At 37.4% G+C, this 27,996-nt stretch overlaps 2 protein-coding genes across 2 annotated transcripts in view; one reads left to right on the top strand and one right to left on the bottom strand.

Annotated features, from left to right (window-relative positions):
* Positions 1-27,996, top strand: part of LOC132263931 (coiled-coil domain-containing protein 174) — a 35,004-nt gene that overhangs the window by 2,374 nt on the left and 4,634 nt on the right. The window lies entirely within an intron of this gene.
* Positions 149-27,144, bottom strand: LOC132263936 (uncharacterized). The gene is made up of 3 exons (XM_059763957.1): positions 26,011-27,144; positions 3,320-3,523; positions 149-2,394 (listed from the first exon to the last, which is right to left on the bottom strand). Exons 1-3 carry the CDS (start codon positions 26,045-26,047, stop codon positions 1,979-1,981), a joined length of 657 nt encoding a protein of 218 aa, XP_059619940.1. The 5' UTR covers positions 26,048-27,144; the 3' UTR covers positions 149-1,978.

Raw genomic sequence — 27,996 nt, 5'->3', positions numbered from 1 at the left:
ATTAGACGGAATAATTCGACAGGCAGGAGCAGAACTACTGGAAAGTGTGTTGAGATAAGACGCAGAGAGTTCTCAGCGTTTCTCCCCTTTGTTGGTGTCAATGTTTTGGGCCATCAATGAAGGGTTTTTCAAAGTGATTAGTTCTCATTTTATTGATTGGCTCATTAATCTTATCTAATATAAGAATGGGATACAATTATCTTCCATAGTCTTTATTATAATGATTACACATGCTTCTCTGACTTCATTGCATCTCTCTTTTTGCTGTAAAATGCATGTTTTCTTTACGTTAATTTACTTGTGGTATTTAAGAACAATTTTTCTTGGCAAATTGATGTGTTATAAGAACAAATGTTCACTCGTCTTTAATTACTACCTGCTTTCCATTGAAATGTGTTGCACATTGTGGGATCATTAAGACGATATAGTTTGACTTTGAAAATCCTACCTTGTAAATTGTCAACATATTTGGAGATGGTTATTTACCCAAGAAATTCTCTTGAACATGAGGAAATGGGATCAGTCATAAATGTGCGAATTTTTATACCTCCTAAATATGTCTTGTGGTGACTAATATTTTACTCATTACGCCACTACGTCGCTCAATAAACTTCTTCAAATATGTCCTTCAAAACACTCTCTTTTCTCGTTATATTAAATAATCTCTAGTTATAGTGATATATTGTAATACATATTCGCTAATCTTAATTCTTCTTAGAGTCAGAAAAAATATTCCTTTCTCAAACATGAGAATACAAACTTAAAAATGTATGGAATTGAAATTCGTTGCAATATTCAGTGAAAAAAATCTCTTCATTGGGCAAAAACACAGAGAAGAGCATTTTGCAAATTGCATATAGAATTAAATATAAACCAATTTAAACGCTTAATCCCTACTGCAATTGAATATAATTCAAGTTTATACACATTAATAAATCCTTATATAGACACTGATTTTCAACCAATATATACACACATGAAAAATTGCAGAATCTCATTAAATATATACAGAATATGCAGAAAGGCGCGAAAATAAATAGAATTTATAATTAAATATTTTGACTAAAATATACACACAGGCAAAAATGAGGCGAATGTTTTCAATATTTCCCGCTGTTTCAGCGAGCTTTGCCTGGAAGCATTCGAAAAACTCTATTATGGCCAACAGAAGATGAAAGAGTGGTAATTAGCAAACACATAATTAGCATTACAATGAAGAGTGTTTTTTTTCTTCTTCATCATATTAGGCAAAACTTAAATGAGAGTCGGTGATGTTTTAGCTCCACTTTTTTGGCCGAATGCAAATTTGAAGAGTGGCCACTGTTGAAGCGTTCGATGGATCAACTCAGAATCAAGGATGGCGGGTAGGAAATGATTATTCACGGCGAGTAGTTTTAAATTTATCAGCTTCAACTTGTCGTCAACGTGGTGTGGTATTGTTTTTGTTCTCGCTGTGAACCTCAACATTTATTCAACATCTCCTCATTAAGTTGTCAGGAATTTTGACATTGACTAATAAAATTGAGCTCTTCAAAAGGTTATTACAATCATCTCAATGTTCACTTGAAATTCTATCCACAGTCAGAATTTCGGAGAGGATTCCTAAACAATATATTATTATATAGTTTACAATTATTATTATCGGGTTTTGGTTCGCCTAGAGAGTTGTCTATAAATTATATAATATTACTGATGAAATTTATAATTTCAACAAAATATGAATAAAACTCAAATTGATAAATTCCTAATTGTACTATCACAAAAATGTATTCAGAAGCCTTTTCTTGGCAATCCTCAAAAGTTTCGCGCTGCTCCAACAGCGCGAACAAATTCATATTCCAACAATATTGGCCAAATCTTTGTCACAAATAGCGTCGCGAGGAAAGCGAAAAAATGCAAAATAATTCCACTACAATCGAGCCTCACATTCTGCACAGGAAACGCTATTTGTGAGTGGTGAGAAAAGTGAATTTCCTCTTCATTGCGCCATCAAGAGCAGCAGCAGAGTGAGAGTCAATATTGGTAGATTGACGAGAATTTGTGTGGTTTTTGACGCTTTTGGGCTCGGGTGGCGCGTTGTGAGTGGGATGTTTGGCGTGGACCACGGCGAATCGTCATAGTTGCTCCTGTCAAGGGTATTTCTGTCGCCGCCCTCACTCGATGACGGGTCACTTCCCAGTCCTGACGCCTCCATGAAGTCCTCATCATCCGTGATGTCTTCGTCTTCATCGTGAGAGCGATGATTCTTGCGATGATTCTCATTTACATTCCGTGTGGGTGGTGTCACCAATTTCCCATTGCACAAGTCCGTGTTACAATAGCAATACTTCACCCCATTTGCCGTCTGACAATCATTCAGAGGGAGGCTGTCGCAAGTGCGCACTATTTCGTTACCTGTGCATAACAGAGGAAGAGAAGAGAACATGATTTTCTACTCTAATGTATATTAAATTGCATGGAAAGAAATTTTCCTGGATGTCTTTGCACTTGATTTATATTATTCGTCAAAAAAAAAATGCAATTGAAAGTCTTTCATTGCGTGATGACTTTTGAGCGCAGAGTCAACATTGCGTTGAGTTGAATTTGCATTTGAAATTATGTATTTGTGTGGTTCATTAATTTGAAAAGTTGACTTTTGAGACAGTCAAAATTAGCACTTGTCCGTGACGCCTCTAAAATTTTGCATGATTTTGACAGAGAATGAGATTGAAAAGAGCGAAAGAGGGAGAGAAAGTCAATTGAGAGTGGAAATGTTTGCATATGAATTCCTCATTATACATTTTTTCTATAATGATAATGATCATTGGTGCGTATGTTGAATGACAAAGAGTTCATTTGAAATCATTAATAATTTCCTACACCTTAATTGATTTTTCTTGCAAGTGTCATTTTCAATTTTTGATGAATTTCTCTTTGGCGAAAAAAATAAGATTTATGTGCCATTTTTATTAGTCAATAACGGACAAATAATTGATTTTCACAACGTCACTCGAAAATTAATTAAATTGTTCAAGTCAATCACCCCTCGAGGGTGATTACAAGATGTAAATTCATTCGTTAAGTGTACACTTACTGCGTGGTTATCGAATTTCAAGTTTGTTGCATCTCTATAGTCATGAGATGATTAATTGGATCGTGCTAAATTGGGTCTGAATTTCTCTCAATATTTTAAAGTTTACTCAATTTAGAAACACACTTCAAGAGAGTGAAGGAAGATTACTTAATAAGAATTGGCGCCAGTGAAATTAATGTGTTTGTGTGCAAATGGTGTAAATTTCATTTAGACAACATGTTCTCGTTGAAATTGCACATGACTTACCATCGATTTGTGTGATGCACCCGACAAAATCATCCGGACATTCCATTATGAATTGATCCATGGATGAACTCCTCTCGAATTCGGTGCATGAAACTGACGATTTGATGCGTGCCTCGCGTACTTCTCGGCCACGTCCAGTGCGGAATGGTTCTTCCGAGCCATTTCCACAGATGTAGCATCTTCTTGCCGATGCCAGTGAGTAAGCTGGGAAGAGATTCGAAAGAAAAATGAGTCATTTTGCTCTTATTTCACCATATTCAGACTCAATAAAAAATGACTTCATAGAGTTGTAACATTTTTTTATTATTATTCCTCTGACTCTGCAATGAGACCATTATTCTGGGAAATGTTTATGTTATGTGCAAATTAAATTTTCACTCAATACTCATAAATGCCAGAGTGATAAATTAAATGCGGCTTATTGTCTCAATTGACGTGTGTGTTGTTGTAATTTTTGCAGGATAGATTATGAATTTATTCAGTTACAATTAAATCCAATTTGCCAAATTTATTTCAATTGTTTATTTGAAAACCTTTTCACACTGTATTATTGGAAAAGCAAACGCACACTTTTTCGCGAAACACACGCCAAATGTGAATGACACAATTCTACTTAATTCCGAAAATCGTTTTTCACGTTCAGCGTGTCAGAAAAATTCATATTTCCCGGGTGGGAACTAGCCAAGGTGGAGTGAGAAGTTTTTTATTCTTCAACTTTTCACTGAAGTTGAAAATATCACAGAAAGAGAGTCATTTATAATGCCTCGACATAAATTTTTCAATTTTTTCACATCATTTTCTGCTATGACTAATGAGACCATGTCATATTCAATTAGGGATATTTACAGAAATAAATTCGGACAGAACAGGTGGACAGTCTTTGGGATTGCAATAAATTGCAGAAAGACAGCAGAACAGCTGGAGTGAAAGAAGATTTCTCAAAAATTGATTCTTGCTTTCAGGAGGAAAAATGTTTATTCCCATCGTGAAAACATACAACAAGAATTTGTGAACAATTGAAAAATGTCACAAGAACACAAATGTGTGTTGAGTTATAAAGAGCGGAAATGAAAATCTGATGAATCAATCATATTTCATGAGTGACACAATTGCTCTTTTACATCTATTCAATCTTGGCTAAACGCTTCTGCGCTCTCTCAAAAGCTGTCCTGAAAAATGTTCTCCTTGTTTTTCACACGACTTCCTGCCAGTTTCACCATCCCTCTTGTTTTTGTGCGTGAAATTGCGGGGTGGAAAGGGTGCAAAAGGGCGAATGAACGTTGTTGTGATTCATGGCTTCTCCTATTTACGGGCTCCACATGCAAAAGTCGCCACAATTTCCGTAACTTTCATTCCTTCTCGGTGTCTACCAGAGGTTCATAACCTTTCAGTTCAAGGGGTTGTAAAATTATTTCATTCCTATGGAAATCTCTTTACAATGGATAAACGTAGGGAGTCTTTCTTTTGTAGTGTTCAAAATGTTTAAAAGAAGGTCTCTTTTTTAAGACTTTTGGGCAAATATCGACGCTTCTAGAGCACTGATTGCGAACCACTGATTCAGACGCCAAAATAACACTCTCGATGACTCTCAGTGAGGGTTGTGTGGAGGGTGTGAGAGATATTCGTGAAGCTATCAAAATATGGGGCGAGATAGTGCTGGGATGGGAGTTTTGGGGAGAGATAAGTTAATGTGAGCTGAGTGTGCAGAAATTTCTTTGCAGAAGCATTTCTCCTCCATTCATGAAGGACGCCAAGATGAAGAAGTCGAGAGTTTGGATAGTGTGTGAAGTGGAAAAAGGGTTCTAATGTAATTTTTGCTAGTTTGGTTTTCAAATTTCACCCCGAGGGCACGAGATATGTATAGTCTTGAGGGGTGGCGAGGCTTGTGCAATCAACAACTTTCTCGCATGAGACTCTCTTTAACGGCGAGGTGGCTGTGTGTTACTTGAAAAAGTCATTTGTGAGGAGGACACTCTCTCATCTTACACTATTTTCCACCTTCTTCGTGTTTTCCCGGGTCGCCAGACTACTTCACCACCCCCGATGGGGGGAGAAGAATTGTCGTGGTGTGCATGAGAATATCATCATCTTCCAAACTAACATAGATTGGGCTTTTATCTGTCTGCTGCCGCCTTTTTTCACTGGCCACCTTCTCATTTCCTCGCGGAGCGCAGACCCATTTAACGTCGGCGAGACTGTGTGATGCTTCTGGAGAGAAGTTCTTTGGCTACATGAGGAAACTTGCGAGAGATTGTTTGGTTGGTGGAATTTCTTTTTTGAGTCAGGAAAAAAAGAAAGATGTACAAAATAAATTCTTAATGGAATGAAGACACCAAAGAAAGCAACTGTCGTGTCTCTGGTACAGCTGAAAAGTCTATTATGATATGACGATGCAGAGTTGGTTTATCGCAGAAATTCTCCACTATCAGCTTGGAAAAATAACTTGAGATATATGGATGCAATAAACTCTCCTTAGTTGGATATTTCCTCAATTTTTTCCCACTTCAGCGTGTGTATGTTTTCTCTTTTGCATAAATATGTATGCAGAAATGTTGTGTGTTATGTGTAGTTTTTCCTATTGGAACTTTTCCGAAAGGCAGTGAAAAAAGGCTTCACTCGTGTAAAACCGCAGGAGAAAGTTTTTGCTCTCCTGCGTGAACTGAATGAAACAAAAGTAGGAGAATTTAATTTGGCATAGTGAATGTTTTTTTCTATCCTTGCGTAATTTCTGTATGCAAGAGGAGAGAATAAATAGACATAGAAATATAAATATGGGAGAAACGAGGGATGAATTTCTGTGATATGATACATTAGTTCAACTTCATTTCCTCACCGTGATTTGTGGTGGATTTATGCGATGGCAAAAGGGTGGAAATTGAACTACCCCGAGTGAGCATTCCGATTGCAATTTGGCTAGCATTGGGGGTGTGGCAACAAATAAACACTTCCATTATTCATGTTTCAATTCAATTTATCGTCTTTTACAATTCAATTTGTTTGGCGGCAGCAGTTTTCATCAGGAAATGCAATTTCATATTGTGCCATGTTGTTCAATACCCAACAATTTGTTGATTTGAGAAATTTTCAGTCACCGCGAGGTTTTCTTGTTTAACAACGAATAACAACCATTGAGAGAAGGAAGGTTTTTGAGGATGAATTGCGAATATCCCAGAGTGCGCTGAACCAACATCCCTAATTGAAGCATTTATGTAGATTTCAGGACGTGACTGTCATTTCTCTCGGTCACGGGTTAACAGCTTCCCATCTGACCTCTGACTTTAATGATTGCAATTCGGAGAAGAGGAGGACATGAAAGGGAATAGCCTCCTAGAGGGAATATTCTCTGTGTTATTTCCGAGAGAGAGAGAGAGAGTTTGCAAAAACGAATTCACTGACGTGGAATTTTCTAATTGCATTGTGGATTTTTTTTTCACTCTTATTCCCATAGGACTTTTGTGTGGTGTACTTTCATGTGGCATGCAATCGATTCCGGACCTCTTTTGCCATCCCATCTCGAGTATATATTGGCCTAGAAAGTGGGTTGGCATAGCCAGTGTGATAGTGAATGCAAAGAATGCAATTTTCCAAACATTCTCCGTTCACTTTTCCAGGATCATTCCCTTGATTTTTATGGTATGTCTCGCAATTAGTATTCCTCTTTGACTTTTAGCATTGCTGTCCACGAGAATGCGTTGTGTGTTTGTTCGCATTAGTGCCACATTCCTTTGCTTTATTAGTTGGGTTTTCTCTGTGGTGGAAATTCTCATGCAATATTCTCAAGAGCATATATTGTCTCTCCCTGTGACATTATTTGAGTTTTGAGTGAAGCGATTCGTGATGCAGCATTTACATTTTCTTAAATGTGTAAATTACATTTGGGTGGAAGAAGTTGCGTGAAATTGCTCTCTTGCATAGAAAATAGGCAAAGTTGGAGTTTGTGCACTTTGAGGCATTTCATCTCATTGCAACTAACAGCAATAAATACTGAATTAGGCACTTAATATTGGATAAAGTCGGTGAAATTAATGTAACTGTCATTTAGAGTGCTATATAATATGTATTACAGGAAAATTGCATGCTGACGTTGGTGGATTTTGTAATTGGGAAATTTTAGTTAGGGGGAAACTTTGGTGAGCATGGTGTGTTTCTGATTCTAAATTCTCTCTTCTATATCTCGTCTGTTTATATTATTTTGTAGACATGCCTAAACACTAATTCAGAATTACATTCGTTTGCAATGCATTAATGTTTGGGGGCATGTTTATAATGCGGCGCTCAGCGTTGTTGCTGCACATTTCAAAACTGTGTTACTTTTCTCCTCCAAATGATTTTGATTGAGTTTGTGAATGCAGTTGGTAGAATGAAATTCAGGGTAGTGCACGGAGACTTTCACTGTGTCAGTGTTTATTTAATTAGCTACAGTAATCTAATTTTAATCGTACACTCGGTTGTCGTTCCTTTTTTTCTCCTGTGGGGGGAGGAAATGTGATGAGAAAAATAACCTGAAACGCTTGAGCATGATGTTCTGTTTCGATTAACATGGCTAATGACTTTTTTCTCTCTCCTTAATTTCGTCTGTCGCCCTGTTGTTGCACCTTTCCAATCATGAAAATTTTATGTGTTGATAATGTGTTCATTACATGTGAGTGAGGGTGCTTTTTCGAAAGAATAAAAAGCAGGGGTGAGAGTGAAAAATTGCTGAAATTTCTCTTTATTGAGAGAGAGAATTGCATCTGGCGGGAAATTTTATATCTCACTTTGACACTAAATTTAAATGTGCAGGTGGCTTTAATGCTCCAGTGCAGATTGCACAGAGTGTCTTAAGAGAATTTCTCTGACTTCCGAAATTCTCATACTGTTTGGATACCGTTTGTACATATGTTGAATTAATTTATGAAGTCACCTTTGACGGAATATTCTAAATATTTTTGTCTTTGTTTCATTAAAAAAGTATTCCATCAAAGTTATTTACTGTTTTACTGAATAATTGTTGAAAAATGCACCTGAAAATACTTCTCGAGCATGTGGTTTGTCGTGTGATTGACTTTCATCTCTTTAGTATTCGCCGCATGTCGATTATGGAGCATTATATTGCATTATTTGTTATTTAAAGTAGGAATCATCTTCAGCGTATAACCGGATTATCAAGATTTTATCGTCTTCACAAATGTGACATTCAATTAATTTTTTTCTTCTCTTTCTTGATTAGCATTTTTTAATGGATATTAACACGATCTTTGCTTCATTCAGAGAGGCCCTTTTGGTGGGTATTTTCTCATTATAAAATTGATGGGGGGATTTTTTTCTCCAGCCAGTCAATATGTTGATACGCACTTAAGAAGTCTTAATTTGTGGCAGAAAAACCCGTGATCATAGTTGTTTTTGTTTCTCCTTGGTTTTCAGCACACTTTCGTGAGATGTAATAAAGTAATTAAATTTATATTAGAGATGCATTAATAGATTTTTTTGTTGATCACCTCGATTTTTCACGCAACTTAGTGTGTGGAGTGTGTATGGAATTATGAAATCAATTGGAGAAGAAGTGTGTTTGGATTTTGCTCATTCACACTTCTACTCTCGAAAAAATACCCTGTGATTTCTCTGCATTGTGATTTATATTGAGACACTGAATATACATATAAAGGAAATAGTTTATTGGATATGAGTTTCTCATTGACAGCAACATGATTCATGTATGAGATCGAATTCAATCTACAAGATCAGATCCGAAAAAACATCATCATAAATGTCGTGTTTCTTGCACGAACTGCGGTGTCGAAACTTGATCACATTAATGCTTCTTTTGTAATCATACTCTTGTTCAGGTGGGAAATTAATACTTTTTATTGGTGTTAAGGGACTCGATTTTCTGCGCCCACTTTGTCTTGTTTTCTTTGTGTTCTCGCGTACAAAATGGTTGAGTTGAGGAGTGAAAAGGCGTTGCAAGACTTGACGACACCGTGTCAATTGGTGAAACAGTTTGAAATCATTTTTTATTAATTACAAGCTCTCATTTGAGTCCATTGGTGATTGTCGCGACACGATCTTCACGCTGATTGATGACATAAATGATGTACGATGTGAAATTGAAGCAATTAAGATGTCTTTTCTATTTGCCGGTGGATGAACCTTTCCCCGCTATTGCAAATGTGCACGCTATGATGAAAATTGATATTGCAGAACGCATTTCTAAGTGCAGAGTTGAAAAACTGCAGATGTAATTTCACCACACATTATAAAGCCATTGAGATCATGATTGATCTGCAATGTTTCAACTTTTGAAACCGCGCGCACTGCTAAATGGGTGTTAATTTGAAGGAGATAAATTGATTTGTCAATTGAGCCTTTATTGTTCTGCATTAGCATTTCTCTGGGCTGCAACATCAAAAGGGACTGACCCCGAGGCGCGATGGCAAAGTGATCGATGGCAAAGCAAGTGACCTCGTGATCTTGTTGCCAATGAATTGAAATTGTTTACCCTTTTTTTCCCCTCAACATTTGTGTGTATATTTTGCCACTCATTCCAACGCGAGAAGGCATGAAATTTCAAAAGACTCTCACTTGAGGATTTTTTGCCCTGCATTCTTCACGCCACTTCCTCGAGGCCCTTTTCATCCAACTCACATTTGACTCTCTTGGATGGAAATTATGAGGCAATGCGAGGTGGAAGATTGTGGATTTTTGCCGTGTGTGTGATATTTGGCCATAAGAAATAGCTCATTTATCTACATTTTCTTGGTATTTGAGCAAAATTATGGAGTTTGAGAAGAGTTCACACGATGAGGAAGCAGAAAAAGCGACACACAGGAGTTATTAATTAATCATCCAAGTTCTGTGTGTGTGGTTATTTTCCTGACGCAATACTTTTGGGCTTTTCCAGCATTTTCCGTGATTTTCGGGCCAATTTCACGCCTCTTGGCGCACAAGCTTTTTTCCAAGCCTTCGCCAAACTCTGGATCGAATTCCAAAATTGTAATTTCATGCTTTTTAACTTTTTATTGTCCCTTTTTTTTACCCCTTTCTGCCTTCTATGGTTTTTTCTGTTTTATAACAATTCATTTTTACGATGTACCCCACATTTTCACTATTAGTTTTTCCTTATTGTTCTGTTTATTGCATGTGCGCACATATGCTAAAGTGGATGCAGAACGAAATTGCATATAGCATTTTCATTAGCCAAGAGACATTGGAGTGCATTGTGAAGCACAGCGAGAACTCCCCATTAATGCTCTTACTCTCTGGAAGGGAAATGATGAGAAGGTTGTTCACGAGATAGGTTGAATTTTACCTTTTTCGCTTAAAGCACTTCTCCATTCATGCCGGATGGATATTGTACAGTATGCAAATGTGCGGAAACTGTATCCTTCACCTGCTTTCAATGCGCATCTCTGGAGCATCGTCTCCCGCTGGGGAGTTCGCACATTGTGTCTTTATCAACAAAGTTAAGATTTTCTTGATGACTCCCTGGACGTGAAGACGAGTGAGGATATGGAAACAAATTCACACAATATGTGTGATCTTCGTGTGTTCATTCGAGAGTATAGTATACAAAATAGCAGTAAAACCATTATTTTTTGTTGTATATGTATGTGGAAGAGGGGCGGAAAATGAGGTCTTTTGGCGGTATGTTTGAGTGGAAAAAGAAGAGCTTTTTACATCATAAATTGCACATAATGCGATATTATGCTTCAGTGTATGAAGTGAAGAAGAGAATTGGACTTACTTTTTTTATTCGACTGAGCGAAAGGGAGGAAGAAAATGTAAAGAAGAACGGTAGAAAAAGAAGTTTTTCATTGTAATTTAAAATATAAATTCACTTCTTTTGAAATTCATAACAATGCAAGAAAAACATTTGTATAATTCACTCATTTTTCTTAATAAAGGAATATATATTTCAAAGGCTGCATAGTTTGTTCATCAACTTTTCTGCATACGATAATTTTCCACTCCTCTGGATGAGATTTTCTTTTTGCTCCATGAAATTGAACTTATCGATGGGGTGATCTCAGAGCCAACAATGAATTATTCAGCAGTTACGGGGAAAGAATACCACCCACGCGGGCTTATTGTTGGAAATATCCTGAAATATTTACACGATTGAATGGAATAAATGACGAAATCAGTGTCTGTGGTCAGGAGCAAATTGGTTGGCAATTGAGAAGTGGGATGAGTTTGCAAAATGATCATTTGTAGGCTTTTTGTGCGGTGCTAAAAAAGGGGATTTTTGTATCATTTAATTGTTTTATTCGTAAAATTACCGCGACTGATGGGAAATGTTGAGCTTTTGCTGAAATTGGGATAATTAGAAATGTTTTTGTGTGGTTTGTTTGTGCAAACTTTAGCATCAATATATTTTAGTAGGAGAGTCATAAATGAATTTATGAATTTTAATGAAAATCCCTGATCAACGAGTAATTTATTATATTAAAATAATATGACCGAAATTGAAAAGTGACTTAATTTATTATTCTAATGAATGAAAAATAATTTTTCAGTCAGTCCCATTTATTTCAATGTGCATTTCCATCACGGATTTAATTGTCTGGCAGAGAAATTGGACAAATCTGTTCGAAAATGATAAAATATTCTTCCTCCGGTTGAATCAATCACCAAATTAGAGGGAAACATATTTCACCTGAAATTCCATTCCCCATTGTAACTAGAATTGATGCTCGTGAGGAGGAGTGAAAATGCTGAGAAATCGTCAATCCATTGTTCCACGTGTCAGTCATATCAATAGGACAATTTATTCTTACACATTTATTCGTTGACTAAAAATACCTATTATTTATAGACTGTAGAAAAGGTTAGGCACAAATTAAATAAACACATGTGAGACTGCCTCAAAGAGACGCGTCGAAATAATGTATCACATTTGGAGATCTTGTAATGTGAGAGCAATGCCAGTCAATTGTGATGTTAATTGCACCCAATAAATTACAAGATTGTTTGACAAATCATCTCAGGAATAGCATCCACTGCCTGTATGAGCTTCCTCAATATTTTTTTCCACCACATTCATGTGTCTGTCGTGGGAATTTGAGATATAAACAAGGAATGCCCAAGTGAAATGTGAAGAAAATGCGCGGCGTCTTCAATCACACAGCGCTCTGTGTCTGCACACTTCTTAACACTGTGCTATCGTAAAAATTAAATTGACCACAAAATTGTCATTTAATCAGTGTTGAATCATCGTGTAGTAGTCTACTGGGTAAAAGATTACTTTTTAATTAAGTCTCATGGCCTTATCGCTGTCGTTGCATCTTCGCGCTGTACATTGACTCTGCGTACGGGTAATTAAAACAGTAATAAGGAGTCTTGGGTGGGCAAACGGAAATCAAGTGTTCATTTCGAAAGGAGAAAACTATTTATAAATGACGTATGCACATGTTGTGTAGTGAAACTAGTGGCGCTATGAGATTTTTTTGGGTGAAAATAAATTTGGTCTTTGTATGGATTTAATAGAATATTAATAGCAATGTCAATATTAAATTTCTCTTGATTTTTTTCTTGCTCTTTTCAAGTGAAAAAATTGGGGGGAACCTTTTGAAGTGCATGTTACGTGTATATTTGGATGCCCAAAGTGTGATCATGCACTTGGTGGCACGGAGAGAAAGGAAGAACAACAAATACTCAACACGGCGATTGATATAAAAATCTAAATAACGTGAAAGCAAATGAAATTGAACTAAACTAAATAAACATCGTGCCCAAAAATCTCTCTTTATTGCGCCCATCTGAAAGGGTGGAAAAAAAATGGTTGAATTGTTTGTCTCAGGCAAATATTAGAGATGCATCGCGTGTTCAATTTTCACTGAATCACCAACATCTGCATCATTTTTGAACTCCTTCACCATCTGATTGTTTGGGTGGGTGCTCTTGAGCTTGTGCGTCGTCCCATTAGTACGTAAGTGAGGAAAATTGAAGATAAATAATTTTTTTTCATAGAATAACGAATGAGAAATTGTCAGCTACATCTGTATTGAATCCATTCTCAACTGCCTCTCGGGCAAACAAGGATAATTGTTAGTTAACTCCTAAACGACGGCGTTGGACTTCCATTGTTACATTCGTTCTTGATTCCAATTTCCAACGTCAACTTCAACACTCCCTGGAACACTCATTTAACGAACAACAATCGGCCTGAATGGGAAGATGAAGAGCAGGGTGAGGAATAAATTACGTCTTCGCCATTCTTTTGATTCGATATTTCACTCAATGCTGAATGGTTTAATTGTATTGATGGCGAACAGGTTTATATTACCTTTTTTCTTCACCTTTTCTCCATTCACGTTCAAATCGCATACTTCAGGTGAATGTGCCTCACTTAATTTTTCTCCAAACTTCCTCATCTGTCGTCGTTTTCTTTTCCCATTCTTTTAGCATATCATGTCGGACAGCGCATAAAAAGGGGGGAATTTTATATTTTAATTCATCCCAGTGAAGGTGAAAGAATGTTTTTTCTCCGTGTGCCGTGTTTCTTAATGGGATGTGATGGTGCATCTCAGAAAATCTACACTCCAAATTGCTCCCGATTTGTGTGTAAAGAAGCCCCGGAGTATTTTATTGCTCTTTTTCTAACGTCCTCTTCTTCGTTGTTCTAATCAATCACGTTGGAATATATCTAATAGTTTCGTGTCAGACGAAAAGTATCATATCAAATTGAAATGTTACAATTTCAATGCGCCCCGTGAGAGGTCTCGAAATGATCTTTGAGGCCACAAAACACTCCTCAATAGATTAATCTCTATCTAAACTCACTCTTTGCTTCATGTCCATTCCATTTACAATGCGTTGCAATTGCAATTCACTTGGTTTCGTGTGGATTATGATATTCAGTCGTAATTGAGAATTCTCGTCACGCCTAATGTGATTCTAATCCAAATACATGCTTTTTTTCTGCAACTATTTCACATGATATAGGATTTCTGAGTCGCTTTTTCCCTCCTATTTTCACGGCATAATTTGGAACATCCGTTGACTATTAAACTCTTTATGTTCCGTAGATTTTTCGCATTTCTCTCTTTTCTGCTACAAATTAAATGAGTTTATCTCTTGGCTATAGTGAAATCTCTTTCTTAGAGCATTTATGAGCTAACATGGCGAATTTGAAATGCAAATTTTTATTTCATTGCATGGCAATTTCCCCGCTGGCAAAATATTAATATCTCTATTTGACCGTTATGAAATGCATATAAGAAATTAAATGACTCTTTTATACAGTAGTTGCTAAGAAATTCCTCTCTTTCTAATCTCAATTTAAACACCACAAAGTATTCTATTAATTTATCACACATTTAGCCAAATCTTAATAGTTAAAGAAAAGAGAAATAGTCACTCTATTTCATTTGATTAATACAGTGAAATGGGTGGAGGAAATATTCAACAGGAGTTATCGCAGGTCTTTTAATGCGATTTATCAAAAGCATTATAATGCAAAGGGGTCATAAATCTTGAGCGTTAAAGAGGGAAATGCATTAGGAATGCTCATTAATTTCAATCGACGGGTCGAATAAGTTTGGGAATATCGGGCGAATAAAAATATTGGTGATTAATAAATCATTTTATCTTAAGTGAGTTATCTTAAACTGTTATTAATCGAGAATGCCTTTGGGTGAGTGAGGAAGTTTCTCCTGCTGGTCATCCAATTTCTTCGGTCAGGAAACACCATATAAGTATCCACTTAATCAACCAAAGAGCCCCTATATTTTGGTTGGGCGAGAAAACGCCTTATCGATTGAAAAATTTGGAGGGTGTATAATTATTTTTGGTTAATTCCAACTGCCGAGGTTTTGTGCCCTTGTGCTAATTGAATTATCGCGTAAAAATCCATTGTGAGGATTGTGAGTCTCTCGTCCAACAACATTAAACATGGCAAAGTCGGTTTAATTTATGATCCGTAATCCGATGATTAGGTCAATATTTATAATCATGCCAAAAGAGTTGCTTTTAATCGTGCTGCACCGAAATTTATGGGCTTGTGTTACAAAAATGAAGAAAATGTTGAATTTTAAAAATGTTCACGTGGCCTTCGGAGAAAATGGGCTGGAAAGACGGTTGACGAAGGGCCCACATGTTTCGCCTATTGCTAAATTATTCAATGGTCGACGTGTTGTGTCTAATTTGATTGGCCATTTGTATTAATAAGCCTCACCGATGGATGTGTTTCTCGCAATTTAGCATATATAAAGAATATTCTTCACAATTGCTTCAAACATGTATGAAGTGATTTGAGACAATCAAACGTGTTCCTGGACTTTTGATGGTGTAATTTGTTGTTTAGTGCCTTCTTCATCAATCTGATTTGACAATTTGATTGTAAGTTCATCACTAAATGTTGTGACTCTGCAGCACAATTCAATTGAGATTTATTTATGATGTAATTGAGTTTTATTGAATGGGCACCTCTGTGTGAAGAGACATTTCTATTTCTTCTAGAGAATTTCTTTCGGCGCATGCATAACGGGTCACCAGTTCATTTTGGGTTTATTTCTTTATTGACGAGCATAAGCTGGAGTTTATGGACATTTTGGATTTCTCTACCTCATTTGGCGGCAGATAAGAAGAGTTTTTTTTTGCCAAAATGCCACATGTAAGGAATTCCATTGAGGTAATAAATTTGCTGTGTTCTTTCCAAATTGATTTACAAGGGAGAAAAATGATAAATTTGCAAGACAGTAGCAAATTCCCATATTGATTGTATTTATTCAACGGAGTCAGACAAAAATATTCCCCAAACGATAAATTATTTCACGATGATTTTTGTGGGGATTTTTGATTGCTGTGGCTTTAAATGTACACAACAAAGAATTCTATCTTATATTCCACGCGATGTGTCATTTTAATGAAGGAGAGAACAAAAAAAAATCCAACAGTTTTTCTGACAGTGCTTGAAGAAGTGTGCAAAAAATTGTGAGATGTGGCGAAGAAAGAGTTTTTTCCAATGACATTTTTCAGCGGCAGAAGAAGAAAAAAATCCACTCGCGAACAAGGCGAAACCTCATGTGCCATATGTGTGAGAAGATTCTCCGGAGTTTTTTTCTGTTTCTTTTGGGTTTTGGGCGAAAGGAGTGTGTTAAATATTTTGTGAATCTCACATTTTGGCTACCATTTGATATCTTTGTTTAGATGTGTGACGGCCTGAAGTCGTTAATGCGGATTTCCACTTTCATTTGCCGTCCGCCAATTTGCTTATGGTACACATTTTCTCTTGGGGGATTTGTTTGGGCAGATGAGGAGCAATTAAAATCGGCCAATTGTGTGTGGGAGGGGGAGGCAAATGGTCGCACGGAGTATTCGGAATGGCAATGCTAGACATCGAGGGGACTGTAGCGTCATGGCATGTGTTTACGGAGTGGTCATTTGCCCGGCCGGAGCGCATCCACAAGGAGATGCCGAAGCCTTGACTAAGTGACATAATGGCTGGGAAGTGATTGGGTGATTAATGGAGAATGTGGGAAATTCCTCGTGTTTCACTAATATGCGCGTGGCTTTATGCTGTCTTACATCATCTTCCAAAAGAAGTGGCTGAAAAATGTTGTTTCCTTGCCGCTTCATTTTGTATGACTGAACAATTAGATCATTCTCAACACTCCCCGATATCGATAATCCAATAATGTTGTTTTCTACCATTGAGGCAAATAAATCAATGAGCTGGAAGAGTGCGTAAAAAGGCAATAATTCAAACAGTAAGCAAAATGTTTTGACCTTCCATGAAATTCAAAGAGTGCGGAATGGATTTTACTCATGAATTCTTCGCTAATGATTTTTTGCTATACCTTTGCCTGTAAATTCATATTGAAAAATGTGAATTCGTTGTGGGTGGCCTTTTGGGTCAATGACACAGTTTTTTTTCCGCAATAGAAACATCTAATTGTTTCCTACTTTGCAATATAATCACTCCACAAATTGCACTGTGATCTCTTCTCTTGTCGGCACTTCTAATTGATTTGGTGAAAATTAGAATCAGCAATTAGTGCGTGAGATGTTATGGGTCATTTTATCATCAGCGATAGAGTCGCGTAAATTATAGAAAAGAAAAAAACCATCTAAAAATATTCATGTTAAAATGACAAGCTGTCTGGTTTGGATAGGACAGAATTATGTTTCACACGGATCGCGAATATTTTGCGAAACCTCAAATGTAAATAAGACTTAATTTTAGATTAAAGACAAACACATGAAATTCATCAATTAATTTTTCTTCAACACATTCTTCTCTAAATCTCGTCTCCTCTTTTTACCGTCTGACAGATAAAGTGACTAATCTCATTAAGTGTCTCCTTGTCGTGAACATGAGATAAGATTACTTGATAATTTCGATTGGTGGAAAATTTCACTGCTAAAAATTTCTGCCGTCCAATGTGAATGTGTAAACATAATTCTCAGAATTAAGTCCCTATCATTGGGTTTATCGAACTTCTAATTTAGTGAAACCGGTTAATCTTATAATGTAACATGGTCTGATAATATTTGTAAAGATTTTGCTACCACATAAAATATAAAATGCAACTACAAGATTGTAAAACCGGAAAATTAGTTTTCCATACGCAAAGGCTCGTTAACTTTCGCAATGCAATGTATATTTTCAGAACTTTCTTATTGACTGGTGGCAAATTTTTTTTCTCCTACACTATTGGAACATGAATGAGTTTGTCATAAGTCTCTAATGGTTTCGTCCGAAGCGCTCAGTTTATGAATTATAGGTGCGTGTGTCTGAAATAGAGTCAATCCTTGAGTCTCTTAACACTCAACTCACTCGTAGATTAATTGTCGTAAATCAGCGGAAAACACACGACAATTCGCTCGCGCGGGAATTAATGCATTAGTCTCGAACACGGTGGCTTTTTGGCGGGACGGAAGTTGGACTGTTTTTTTTCTCTCCTCTTCTTCTCGTCTGACCAGCAAATGTGTCGTGTGTTTCTGTCTCGCTCTTGTGATTTAGGGTAATTTTAATTCTATTTGGATTTCTCCTCTTTATTTGTGTCTTTCATCTGTGAAGTCCAAAGTCAATTTTTGTCAGCACGAGTGAGTCAGAAAGAGTCCCTAATGTGCGCGTGGTTTTCTCTGGTTTGGCGCTCTTTCTGCGACTTAACCATTTGAGCCAATTGAATTCCGTGGAAGAGATAATTCGCAATTGAACAACGGCGCATGAAGTAAAAATTCATAGAGTTGTTTTTTTGTGCCGACTTGGTGATTTCTCTCGAATGTTTGGGAATTTCCATGTGGAATTCGGATGTGGTCTTCACTGTATTCACGGGTTCAGTGCTGTTTATACTCATTTCAATTCATTCAGAAGACTTCAGGGAGAGTGATTGCGGAGAGAGAGAAAGAGAGAGATGAAAGAATAGTAGGTGTTGTGTCTGTTTCTAGTTCTTCCCGCTGTGCGAAAGAAAAGCTTGTCTGGGGGTGGAATAGAGGCCACAAAAAGAGTTTATAGAGAAGAAAATATTTGGCTCAGACGCACATCCAGGTTCCGTGGGTGATTAGGAGAAAAGATTTTCCGCCTTATCGTGTTAATGCACGTGAAAAGATCTCAATATTGCCAAGGCAATCAGTGTGAAACATGAAGTGCAATAAATAACGATGGAGCGGGAGGATCAGCCTCTTCTTAGCATGGAAAGTGTGCGTGTGTGTGTGTTGTAAGATGATGATTTCAAGTGGGAGTTAATAAATAATAAAGAAAATGGACACAAAACACACTTTTCACGCAAGTTGGTCGCAGTGGTGAGAGAAAATGACAGGATTTTATTACCAAGAACAGCACCACACGGAGTTCTATTTTCTCTATCTAAATGAGATATTTTAATATCGCCACTTTTTGCATATGCTCAGCCATAAAGCGTATATTTTTAGAGATAAATCTCCGGAGGTTCACCTGCAATTTGTATCACACTGAATGATTCTCTAATCAGGCCATTAAGTTAGATGATCTCGATGTGAAATCGAAGGCACACCTGTAATCTCTCACACTGGATCACAAATATGCTAATTAACTCGCAGCTTCTTGCTATACATAAATGAATGAAATCAGTGTGTTTTTTCTACACTTATCTTGTCTGATGGGAGATCTATGGTGATGATTTGGCTGTGAGAGCGGCAAAAGAAAAAAAAATTGGACTCATGTGGTCAAGTCTCATGAGTGTGAATTATTGAAATTGATACAAGTGTGAGACGTTTCATGAGGGGGTTTAAAGGAGTTCCAGTGAAATAAAACACATGCCAAAATGCTGTAAAACAAGTTCTGTGAACTGTGAAATTTTAGTTTCCTCTCCAAAGAGGAGTTGAACATCGATAAAAAGCGCAAAATATTCATATGCTATACATCCCATGTTGGTGGCATGGCCAAGAACAATGCGGACTATCCGCCGGTGTTCAGGGGTGGAGACAACTTTAGAGAAGAAAATTTCCTATCGAGACACAACAGAAAACTTCTGCGGACGAAATGAAATTTACGATGACACAAAAGTGATACATTTTGACTGGGATGTCAATAAATTTTCTACAATTACAGCTCCACTGATGCTGAAAGTGCCTCTTGGGGCGAGATGATCTCTGAATTCTGAATGGCGGGAATGTGTTAAGGGGAGAAGAAGTTTGCACGAAATAATGAGAAAGAATTTCCAGTTCAACTAATGAGCGAGCAAAGGAGAGTTGGCAAAAAGATTCCGAATGCCCATTGAATTTTATTCATTCAATTCATACGTTTAAATGTCTGGTCCACTCTAAAGTGCTACACGTATGCATTTTATCGGACTCTCAAACAGCGCTGGGGAAACGACAGAGAATTGTCGAAAATTTGAACTTTAGAGTTGTTGATGTAAATGAAATATTATGATGATGTGACCTTCTGTTCGTCAATAATATAAATTTTTGCCCAATTCTCCGTGCCATTTTGGTATAATGTGTGCATTGAAAGATTCAACAATTCTCGCATGAAGATAGCCCCGCGGGGAAATTAAGCATAATTTCTTGAGTCCGCGAAACCTTGCCGGACTGTCTAATGGTGCTTGCGAAGAAGATATTGATGAGTGAGTGATTTTAATTGGTCGATTGGCATTCAGCAAAGTGATGATCAAGGTGGATGGCCAGAATAAATAGTCGTTTGGGGGATTGTGAAGTGTGCCGGATGGAATTTAATTAGGGGGAGACCAGTTGGGTCAGTCAATAAATAAAATGTTGAAGAAGAAGAGAGTCTGCATCAATTAAATTTATTTATATATACTCCGCAGAGGAGAATCCACCTATCGTCGGTCGATATTCTCTGACCATCGCGCGTCTTTTGCTAAACTGAAAACTCTTTGGCAATTTTGTACAATTATCAAATTAAATTTCAGTGGGAATAACATGAGAGATAATTTAAGGACACATAAGATAAAATGGAGCTTAATAACTGTTTCATGTCAACCGTCACTTTTTGTTTTGTGCGGGATTTCTTTCTCACTTCTTTCTCTTGTCTGTTTAAGGGTATATTTTGGGCACAATCTTGAAGTTTTCGGCACTGTGTGTCTCTTAAGCCAGTCAAGAGACAATTTTTCACTTAATTCACAATTATGCCAAAATTAATCACAATTTTTGTCATTTTCGTGGCGCGTTACTTAAAACAGAGCTGACAGGGACATGAAGTGCTTGTTGCTCTTAATGTGACACTGTCCGGGAGCCATGTTAGACAAGTTTAAACAATGAAGTTCTTATAAAGTGCCTGGAAAGTCTGAAATTGTGAGGAAAATCTCTCAGTATGGAAGCTCTTGTGATGCGGCAAATGCTCTTAAAATTTATATCTATTTTTGTTGTGCTTACAATGATGTTATGTTTGTGCAGGAAAAGTGTGAACTTTCAGTGGAATTGCAGTGAAATGTTCCATTTCACGTTAACCTAGAAATGGTGTTTGTTTTGGGTGTTTATATTATTTTCTCTGACTTATTTTGCGTGCCAAACATTTTATGCTTTATCAATTTTGGATTTTGTACCCCCGAAATTGATCTGCCAATCAATTCACGAGAGCGGAGTTAATTTCACCTTTGTTAAGCTTCTCGCTGAAATCATCAACACATGGAATCAATAAAGATATGTTTTCTATATCTGAATTTCATGGAAAACCACTTTTATTGATTTGCGAATTAATTCACAAACTCATCTCCTAAACCTGCAGACTTACACTGAATCCCTCGTGATAATCCATCGTAATAATTGGCACAGGGATTAAGAGCTTCCTTTCATCACTTGCAGTTTCGCAATTGTTTAATACTTAATAACCTTTCTAGCTCAGAGAGAAACAGTGCAAAATTATGGGAAGAGAGAAAGAGTAATTTGAAAACTTCTTAATTAAACCCATTTCTTTCTCAATCTAATTGAGATTCTCTTGAAAATGTAGAGAAAATCGACAAACTGTATTCATTAATATCACTTATAATTCATTGGATTTCATCGAAGAATCTACATTGAATGATACAAATTGAAAGTGTGGAAATCTTCAGACTTTGCTCATGTTGCACTATTAATTGATTGATTGGCCATTCGTGAAATTTTGTGCAGTGAGTTTCGAATCGATAACCTCACAAGTGAAGATGAAAAAGGGGAGAATGGAAAGAGTGGGCAAAACTTATTGAATTGGCAAAGTTTTCTATAAAGTTTTCCCAGTGAAAATTGCTACTTAAAGTCTCCATTTGCTGTGCAAATGCATCATATGGTCAGATTGCTATGTATTTGAAAGAGAGAAGACTTTCCTAAGTGTGTGCAAAGTGTAAAGATCCCATTAAATATTATGTGTACATAATCGTAATCTGTGTCGAAATGGTGGTTCAGTGCCAAAAATCTGTAAGACTGAACGAACGTATAGAAAATTTCTCAGTGCTTTGGCGCTATTTTTTCTCTTCCGTACAAGGAAAGGATCTCTGATGTGAAGGATGTGAAATTTCATGTAATATTCAAGAATATATTCTCAGAAGAAGCCAGAGTTGGAAGCAAAGCATTGGCGTTTTGCTGAATGCTGGATTTTCTGATGTAGAAGATTCGACCATAAGCTAACCTTTCTCACAATTCGACTCAAATAGTGACAAGAGCGAGCAATAAGAGTTATCATGTAACATGCATTTATTGTAATTTGTGATGAAGAACTCTTGTACTTCAATTCACTTTTATCTCGCATTTCTGCTCGCTTCATTTCTCTTCTCTCTTGAGATGAGACACAATAATCATTTGCACGCAAGATTTTCCTTTTTCGCTCGCAATTCCGAAATGAAAATGGTGCAATCGTTCATTAGTAACATTATATCAGTTTCTCTGTCTGCTTGCTTTTTTTATTCTGACACTCTTTATCAATAATTATACACGTTCTGGTTGGGAGAGTGAACGAGAGATTCTCACACATTAATGTTCACGGGGAAAATCGATGAATATCATGAGTTTATCTAAGCTGGCAATATCGCTGTGCGAGTGGAAGAGACAGAATTAAGCCATAATCTCATGATATAATCTGTTAAAGAGGTTGAAGAGGTGATGTGAGATGGTCTTTGGGTAGAATTCTTCCAATTCTTCAGGTTGACATTCTGAAGATGCTCTTTTGCGTTTGTCAACGCACCGACAAATCTCTCCTCACCGTTATAATTAATGCATTTAATGATGTATAATTTTCCATCCTACACCGAAATCATTGAATCTTCATTGGTCTTTTTACTGGCAAATGTGCCACTAATTAACGATGAAAGCCACCGAAAATTTACACAGACTTTTTAGCTAATCCATTCTCTGAGTTTTTCACTCTCGAGACTCGCACGAGTTACATAGAGAATATATGAATAAATTATGGGGTGAAGAGTGAAAATGGTTAAATTTTCACCCACTTCCAACTTTGTGTAATGAAAGATGTCTTTCCCGACAAAAGGCCCTTTAAATGGGATTCACATTAAAATCTCTGCCCAGATATTGTACAAAATTGTCCATCTGTCGGAGTCATTAATCGTGTGAATGGCTTGTAAATAGTAATCAAAGAATAGCGAGAATATTGACGAATGGCTTTATCGAATATAAAGAAAATAAATACCTTGGCATGGGGTGAGCGCTCATGAGAGATACAATAAAAATGGTAAAATGCCGCTTTTACAGCTTCATTGTCTCCCAATATTCTCTATCCCTTCGAGACTCTCTAAATTCTATCGATATTTCACGAGATTCAACCATTAAGACAAGTTCTGGAAGTCTTTTGGGAGTGTTTTTCTTCATTGTCGTAATAGGAGGAAAAAAAGAGGGAAGTTCATCTGAATTCCCATATGATATCACTCTCGAATCATTTACCCACTAAATTGTGTTCCTTTTGCTCGCTTTTCTCTTCTGCCAATATGGGGAGTTTCTCGCTCTCTCTCGAGAATTCACATGTGAAAACGCTTTTAACTCTATGAACGAATGGCAATTTCTCAGGAAGAAGAAGGCATAATAAATAAATTGGTGGAAATAAATTTTTGTTCTGCAAATGACACATTTTACCAAGCATTTTGCAGATGTATTTAATTTTTGCTCTTCAGTGCAATTAATTGCAACATTGCCATTAATTTATTCCCGCAGTCAATGTTCTCGAATGTGTGGCTAATATAGAACATGAGTTGGAACAATGTGCATTAATTGGTGTTTGAGTGTTGATGATGCATCCGAAATTGGTTGTCTGTTTTTGGATAATTTCTCGTTATGGGCATTAGCAATATTCACTACTAAAACAATTAATTTGTATGGGAATATAAGTAGAAAATCCTCTCAAAGGCAATGAGAGGACTTTGTCAGATGAATCGCTGTACTTTGTCCTTTCTCTGTGATTATGTGGGAAATGTGTTCTGAGGTCATTCATGACAGAGACTTTGATATTCTAGATTTATTCCTCCCTTTCACTCAAACTCCTCAGTGGCCCAGGAATAATCTCCATGCGAGAGGGTGGTTTTGAGTGACTAACAAGAATCTCTCTATTGTTGTGAGGATTCTCCATGATGATTTCGTGGGGAGACAGTGAGAAAAGAGCACGAAGTGGCATGAATTGATGATGACTCACGATGAAGTTTATGTACAAATTTGGCCAAAATCACAGACAAACAATTCGCCTATTTGGCAGTGTTCCGTGGCCAAAGTAAGAAGAGAAGAGAAAGTGATTTTCAGACAAGGGATGATGATGACACTAAAGTTTTATGCGATAATGATGAACTTTATTCATCGCCACGAGGAATTCCTATTTGAAATTTGCCGTTTTATTTATTGCCAACCCTCCTTTTGCTGGCGCAAAAAGCGTAATTATATGATTTTCTGAGTTGGGGGGAAAAGCAGGGATGATGAGTCAATTGAATTTGCTAACGCGAGGGGAGAAATCGTGGAAGGATGCGGAGGCTGAGATTATGTAATTGGAGGTTCTGCATATGAGCGTTAAGGGCGATCGTTGTTCATACCTCGTGTTTATTCAATTTAATGTCATTTTAATGTTTACCCATTTGAGCGACAGTAGCATTTAGCTTTGTGTTATTATTTTTGTAATTTCAATTAGATTGTCCCTCAGTAGCTAATTCTGCATTAATACCGCATAATTTAAATAATTGCTGTACGTCTTGAGGCGAAAAATGCCGTGGAATCATGTTAAACCACTTTGAATCGTTTTAGGTTTTTTTTTCTATCTGAGAGTGTTTTTTTCTCTCTAATATTCTTCTCTCTTTCGTGGAGTGTTTCCCAACTCGAGGCTAATTTGTTCTCTATCTTCGGGCAATGTTAGTTTACAATCTAACACAGTTGTGTCTTCTTACACACTCTGGAAGAGAAATGCTGCTAATTGTGCGCACTAAAGACTTGTATATTTCTCCTTTTAAAATAAACTACCTAACAGTACAGTTGAAGGACATAAGAATTTGACCATAATTGCTTTCTTTTCTCCCAAAATATTTGATGCATTTATTTTGGAGGTTGTTAACCAATTATTGTTGATTGGTGAGGCGACAGAATGGAGAGAATTTCGGTGGTTTTTCTTTTGTGTTAATCAAATCAACAAATATAATCCGGTGAAACAAAACAGAATATATAGAGCCAATTGATGGTGTGAGAATTTTTATCACGAGCCTGTCATGGCTTCTAAATTTGGCTGATCACTGGGCTTTCAGATGCACGATCGCGTGAAGATTTTTCGTCGCGCCTGTCCATCACTTGAATTATTTCCGCTGCAGCGCTCTAATTGAACAATGAGTGTGATTTCTTCGTGGCTCTTTCGAAGGAACATCAAAAGCCACCCACAATTTTCCCAGAAGATGCCTTCTCAACGGGGGGCTTTTCACACATCGTAATCACGCACATTTTAAATACCGAGGGGATCTGTATAGAGTGAAAGATTAATTTCCCAAGTTTCACCCGAGCAAATTATCGCATATTTCTGAGATCAAAACAAACACTGAGTTAATATATTTGACAAGTTGTGCAACTTCACAAAGTTTTTCAGATGTTTTCTCTGATGAAAGTTGAACACTTTTAAGGTGGAAATGATGTGGGATTAACCCCTTGGCTGAGTCACTGAAAAATTCCTCTCACTTGCAAATCATTCCCGAACAGAGAGAAAGAGAGAAGATCTCAATTGCATTGTCGGGTGAATAAAAATACAACTCACAAAGTGGTAAATTCAATTGAAAAGGTATAAATTTAATAATGAAGAAATATGTTAGTAAGAGTTGAAACTTTACCGGTGAACACTAAAACCATCACAATCACTTGCTTCATTGTGGACTCAATGTGTGTGATTCTTCAGCAAAAGTAATCCTTGTTCCAGAGACAATCTGGAATGTTGATGGATAATTAGGGAGAAATTCCCTCTCAGGTAAATCTCCTCCCGTCTTGTATTCCTCTGCACGATGTCGTGTTCCGGAACTATGTGTAAAAGTATTTTTTTTTTATTTAAATTGGATGTTCTCACTCCTCAGCCAAACACTTCACAAAATACACCGTGTGAATATTTTTTCGCGTGAATCGCCAGAGAAAAAAATCAATTTACAAATCACTTTCTCACTCTTGTTGTACTTCTAAGCCACTTTGGCGAAAATTTATTGCCTCTTCTTCTTCTTGAGCGCGGAAGGGGGATTTTTTTTTCCACGAAGAGACACGCGGGATGCCTCAAAATGGAAAGTGTGGCACAAATCTCTCTGTGGTGGTTAAATTGCCCGAGATCACGTAACTTTTCCTCCCCACAGCACTTCACCCACCGGACTTATCAATTAAACTATCGCACACTGTTAATTTCCATCGCACCAATTTCTCTGCTATCAGTGCTCTCGAATTCAGTTGATAATTCTTGTCTGGTGGCAAGTAATTAAGTCACACTGTGTGCGAACGTCTTGGGCACAACAGAAGCTCTCTTTTCGCTTGTGTTTTTTTTTGGCCACTCTTCTGTGAATGAACTTTTTATGGGTGTATTTTTATTTTTTTGTTCCTTCCTCGGGATAGCCGATGTTTTGATGCCGTCTACTTCGCCTCCATTGCTCCTGGCCGTGGAGTGGAAGGAGAGCGTGCTTTCCCTGAAATTTATGCGAATAGGGATTGCCGCCCTATTTTTTCTTTGCTTCTTTCACTCACTGGAGACTGTCGAGTGTGTTTCGTTTTATAATGCTATAGTGTGGCAAAATATTAGGAAAATCAATGGTACAATTCACAACACATCACAATTCACGTACAATCGCCCGGGCGACGGTGTGATAATCGCGCGTGTGAGAGTCGAGGAACTCCTCGCGTCCGTTCTCATGTACGTTCAGACAGCGACTAGTGCTGTGCTTGGAGGAGAACTCCGACCAGACACACCACAATTCATTTTCAGTTCGAACGGGCCACAGAGAGACGCCGCGTTCCACTGGTTGATTACGGCTTAATACACTCTGTGTGACGTGCAAGAGGTGGATGGCTGCGGATAGGTGGTGTGAGGTGCACACAGATCCGATGATTTCTGCATCAAATAAACACCCGATGCTTATCGGGATATTATGGCTGGTGGAGGAGGAGGACCATGTGGTTGTGCTACATGCGCTCCCAACCGACTGGCACACTTTTACCTGTCTCACGCCGAGTTCTGTGGTCCAAGGCTGCGCCACAATTGGGGATTCCGGGCGGATACACACGGAGGGAGATCTGCCTGAGACACAAAATGTCTTCAGGAGGAGGAAATCAATCACACGGCCACAAATTTCAACCAAAACTCCAACGCCAGTGAAAATCATCTCATATTCCTTGGCAATCTGTGCTTCACAATTTTCTGGCCGGGATTTGGGATCAAAGATTCCCTGACTGGAATTTTAAGTGGACGAGAAAATCTGGATCCTTTATTGCTTTCTCCACCAAAATGCATCGCGTATAACTATTGAGATATTGATCTGATATAGCAGTCCATTTACATATTTATCACACACATTCGTATACACTCAACGCATATTTGACTGGAGTAAATATCTGATAGTGGAATATTTGCTCTTCCCTGTTTAATTACACATCCCAGTTTGGAACTGACAAATAGTTGGATTTTCGCACTGTTAACTCAACTTTTGGACAAATGCCTACAGGCCAACACGAATTGATAGTTGACTCCCAGGTAAATGTGGAGCGCATAAAAGCCGATATTGTGCAATCGCTGGCTTGAGTCTGTGTGTAATTGATACTTATGGAATTCGATCTATCTCGAGATTAAA

Source organism: Phlebotomus argentipes, unplaced genomic scaffold, assembly GCF_947086385.1.
Source record: "Phlebotomus argentipes unplaced genomic scaffold, Phlebotomus argentipes genome assembly contig_40, whole genome shotgun sequence".
Taxonomy (NCBI): Eukaryota; Metazoa; Arthropoda; class Insecta; order Diptera; family Psychodidae; genus Phlebotomus; species Phlebotomus argentipes.
Note: the sequence above shows the minus strand (reverse complement) of the source record. Positions and strands in the feature narration are given on the sequence as shown.

Coding starts and splice junctions, on each gene's coding strand:
- LOC132263936 (XM_059763957.1), bottom strand. CDS start 26,047: ATGAAGCAAGTGATTGTGATGGTTTTAGTGTTCACCG. Junction 3,524..26,010: donor GATGGTTTTAGTGTTCACCG/GTAAAGTTTCAA, acceptor ATCTCTTCCCAG/CTTACTCACTGGCATCGGCA. Junction 2,395..3,319: donor GTGCATCACACAAATCGATG/GTAAGTCATGTG, acceptor TGTTATGCACAG/GTAACGAAATAGTGCGCACT.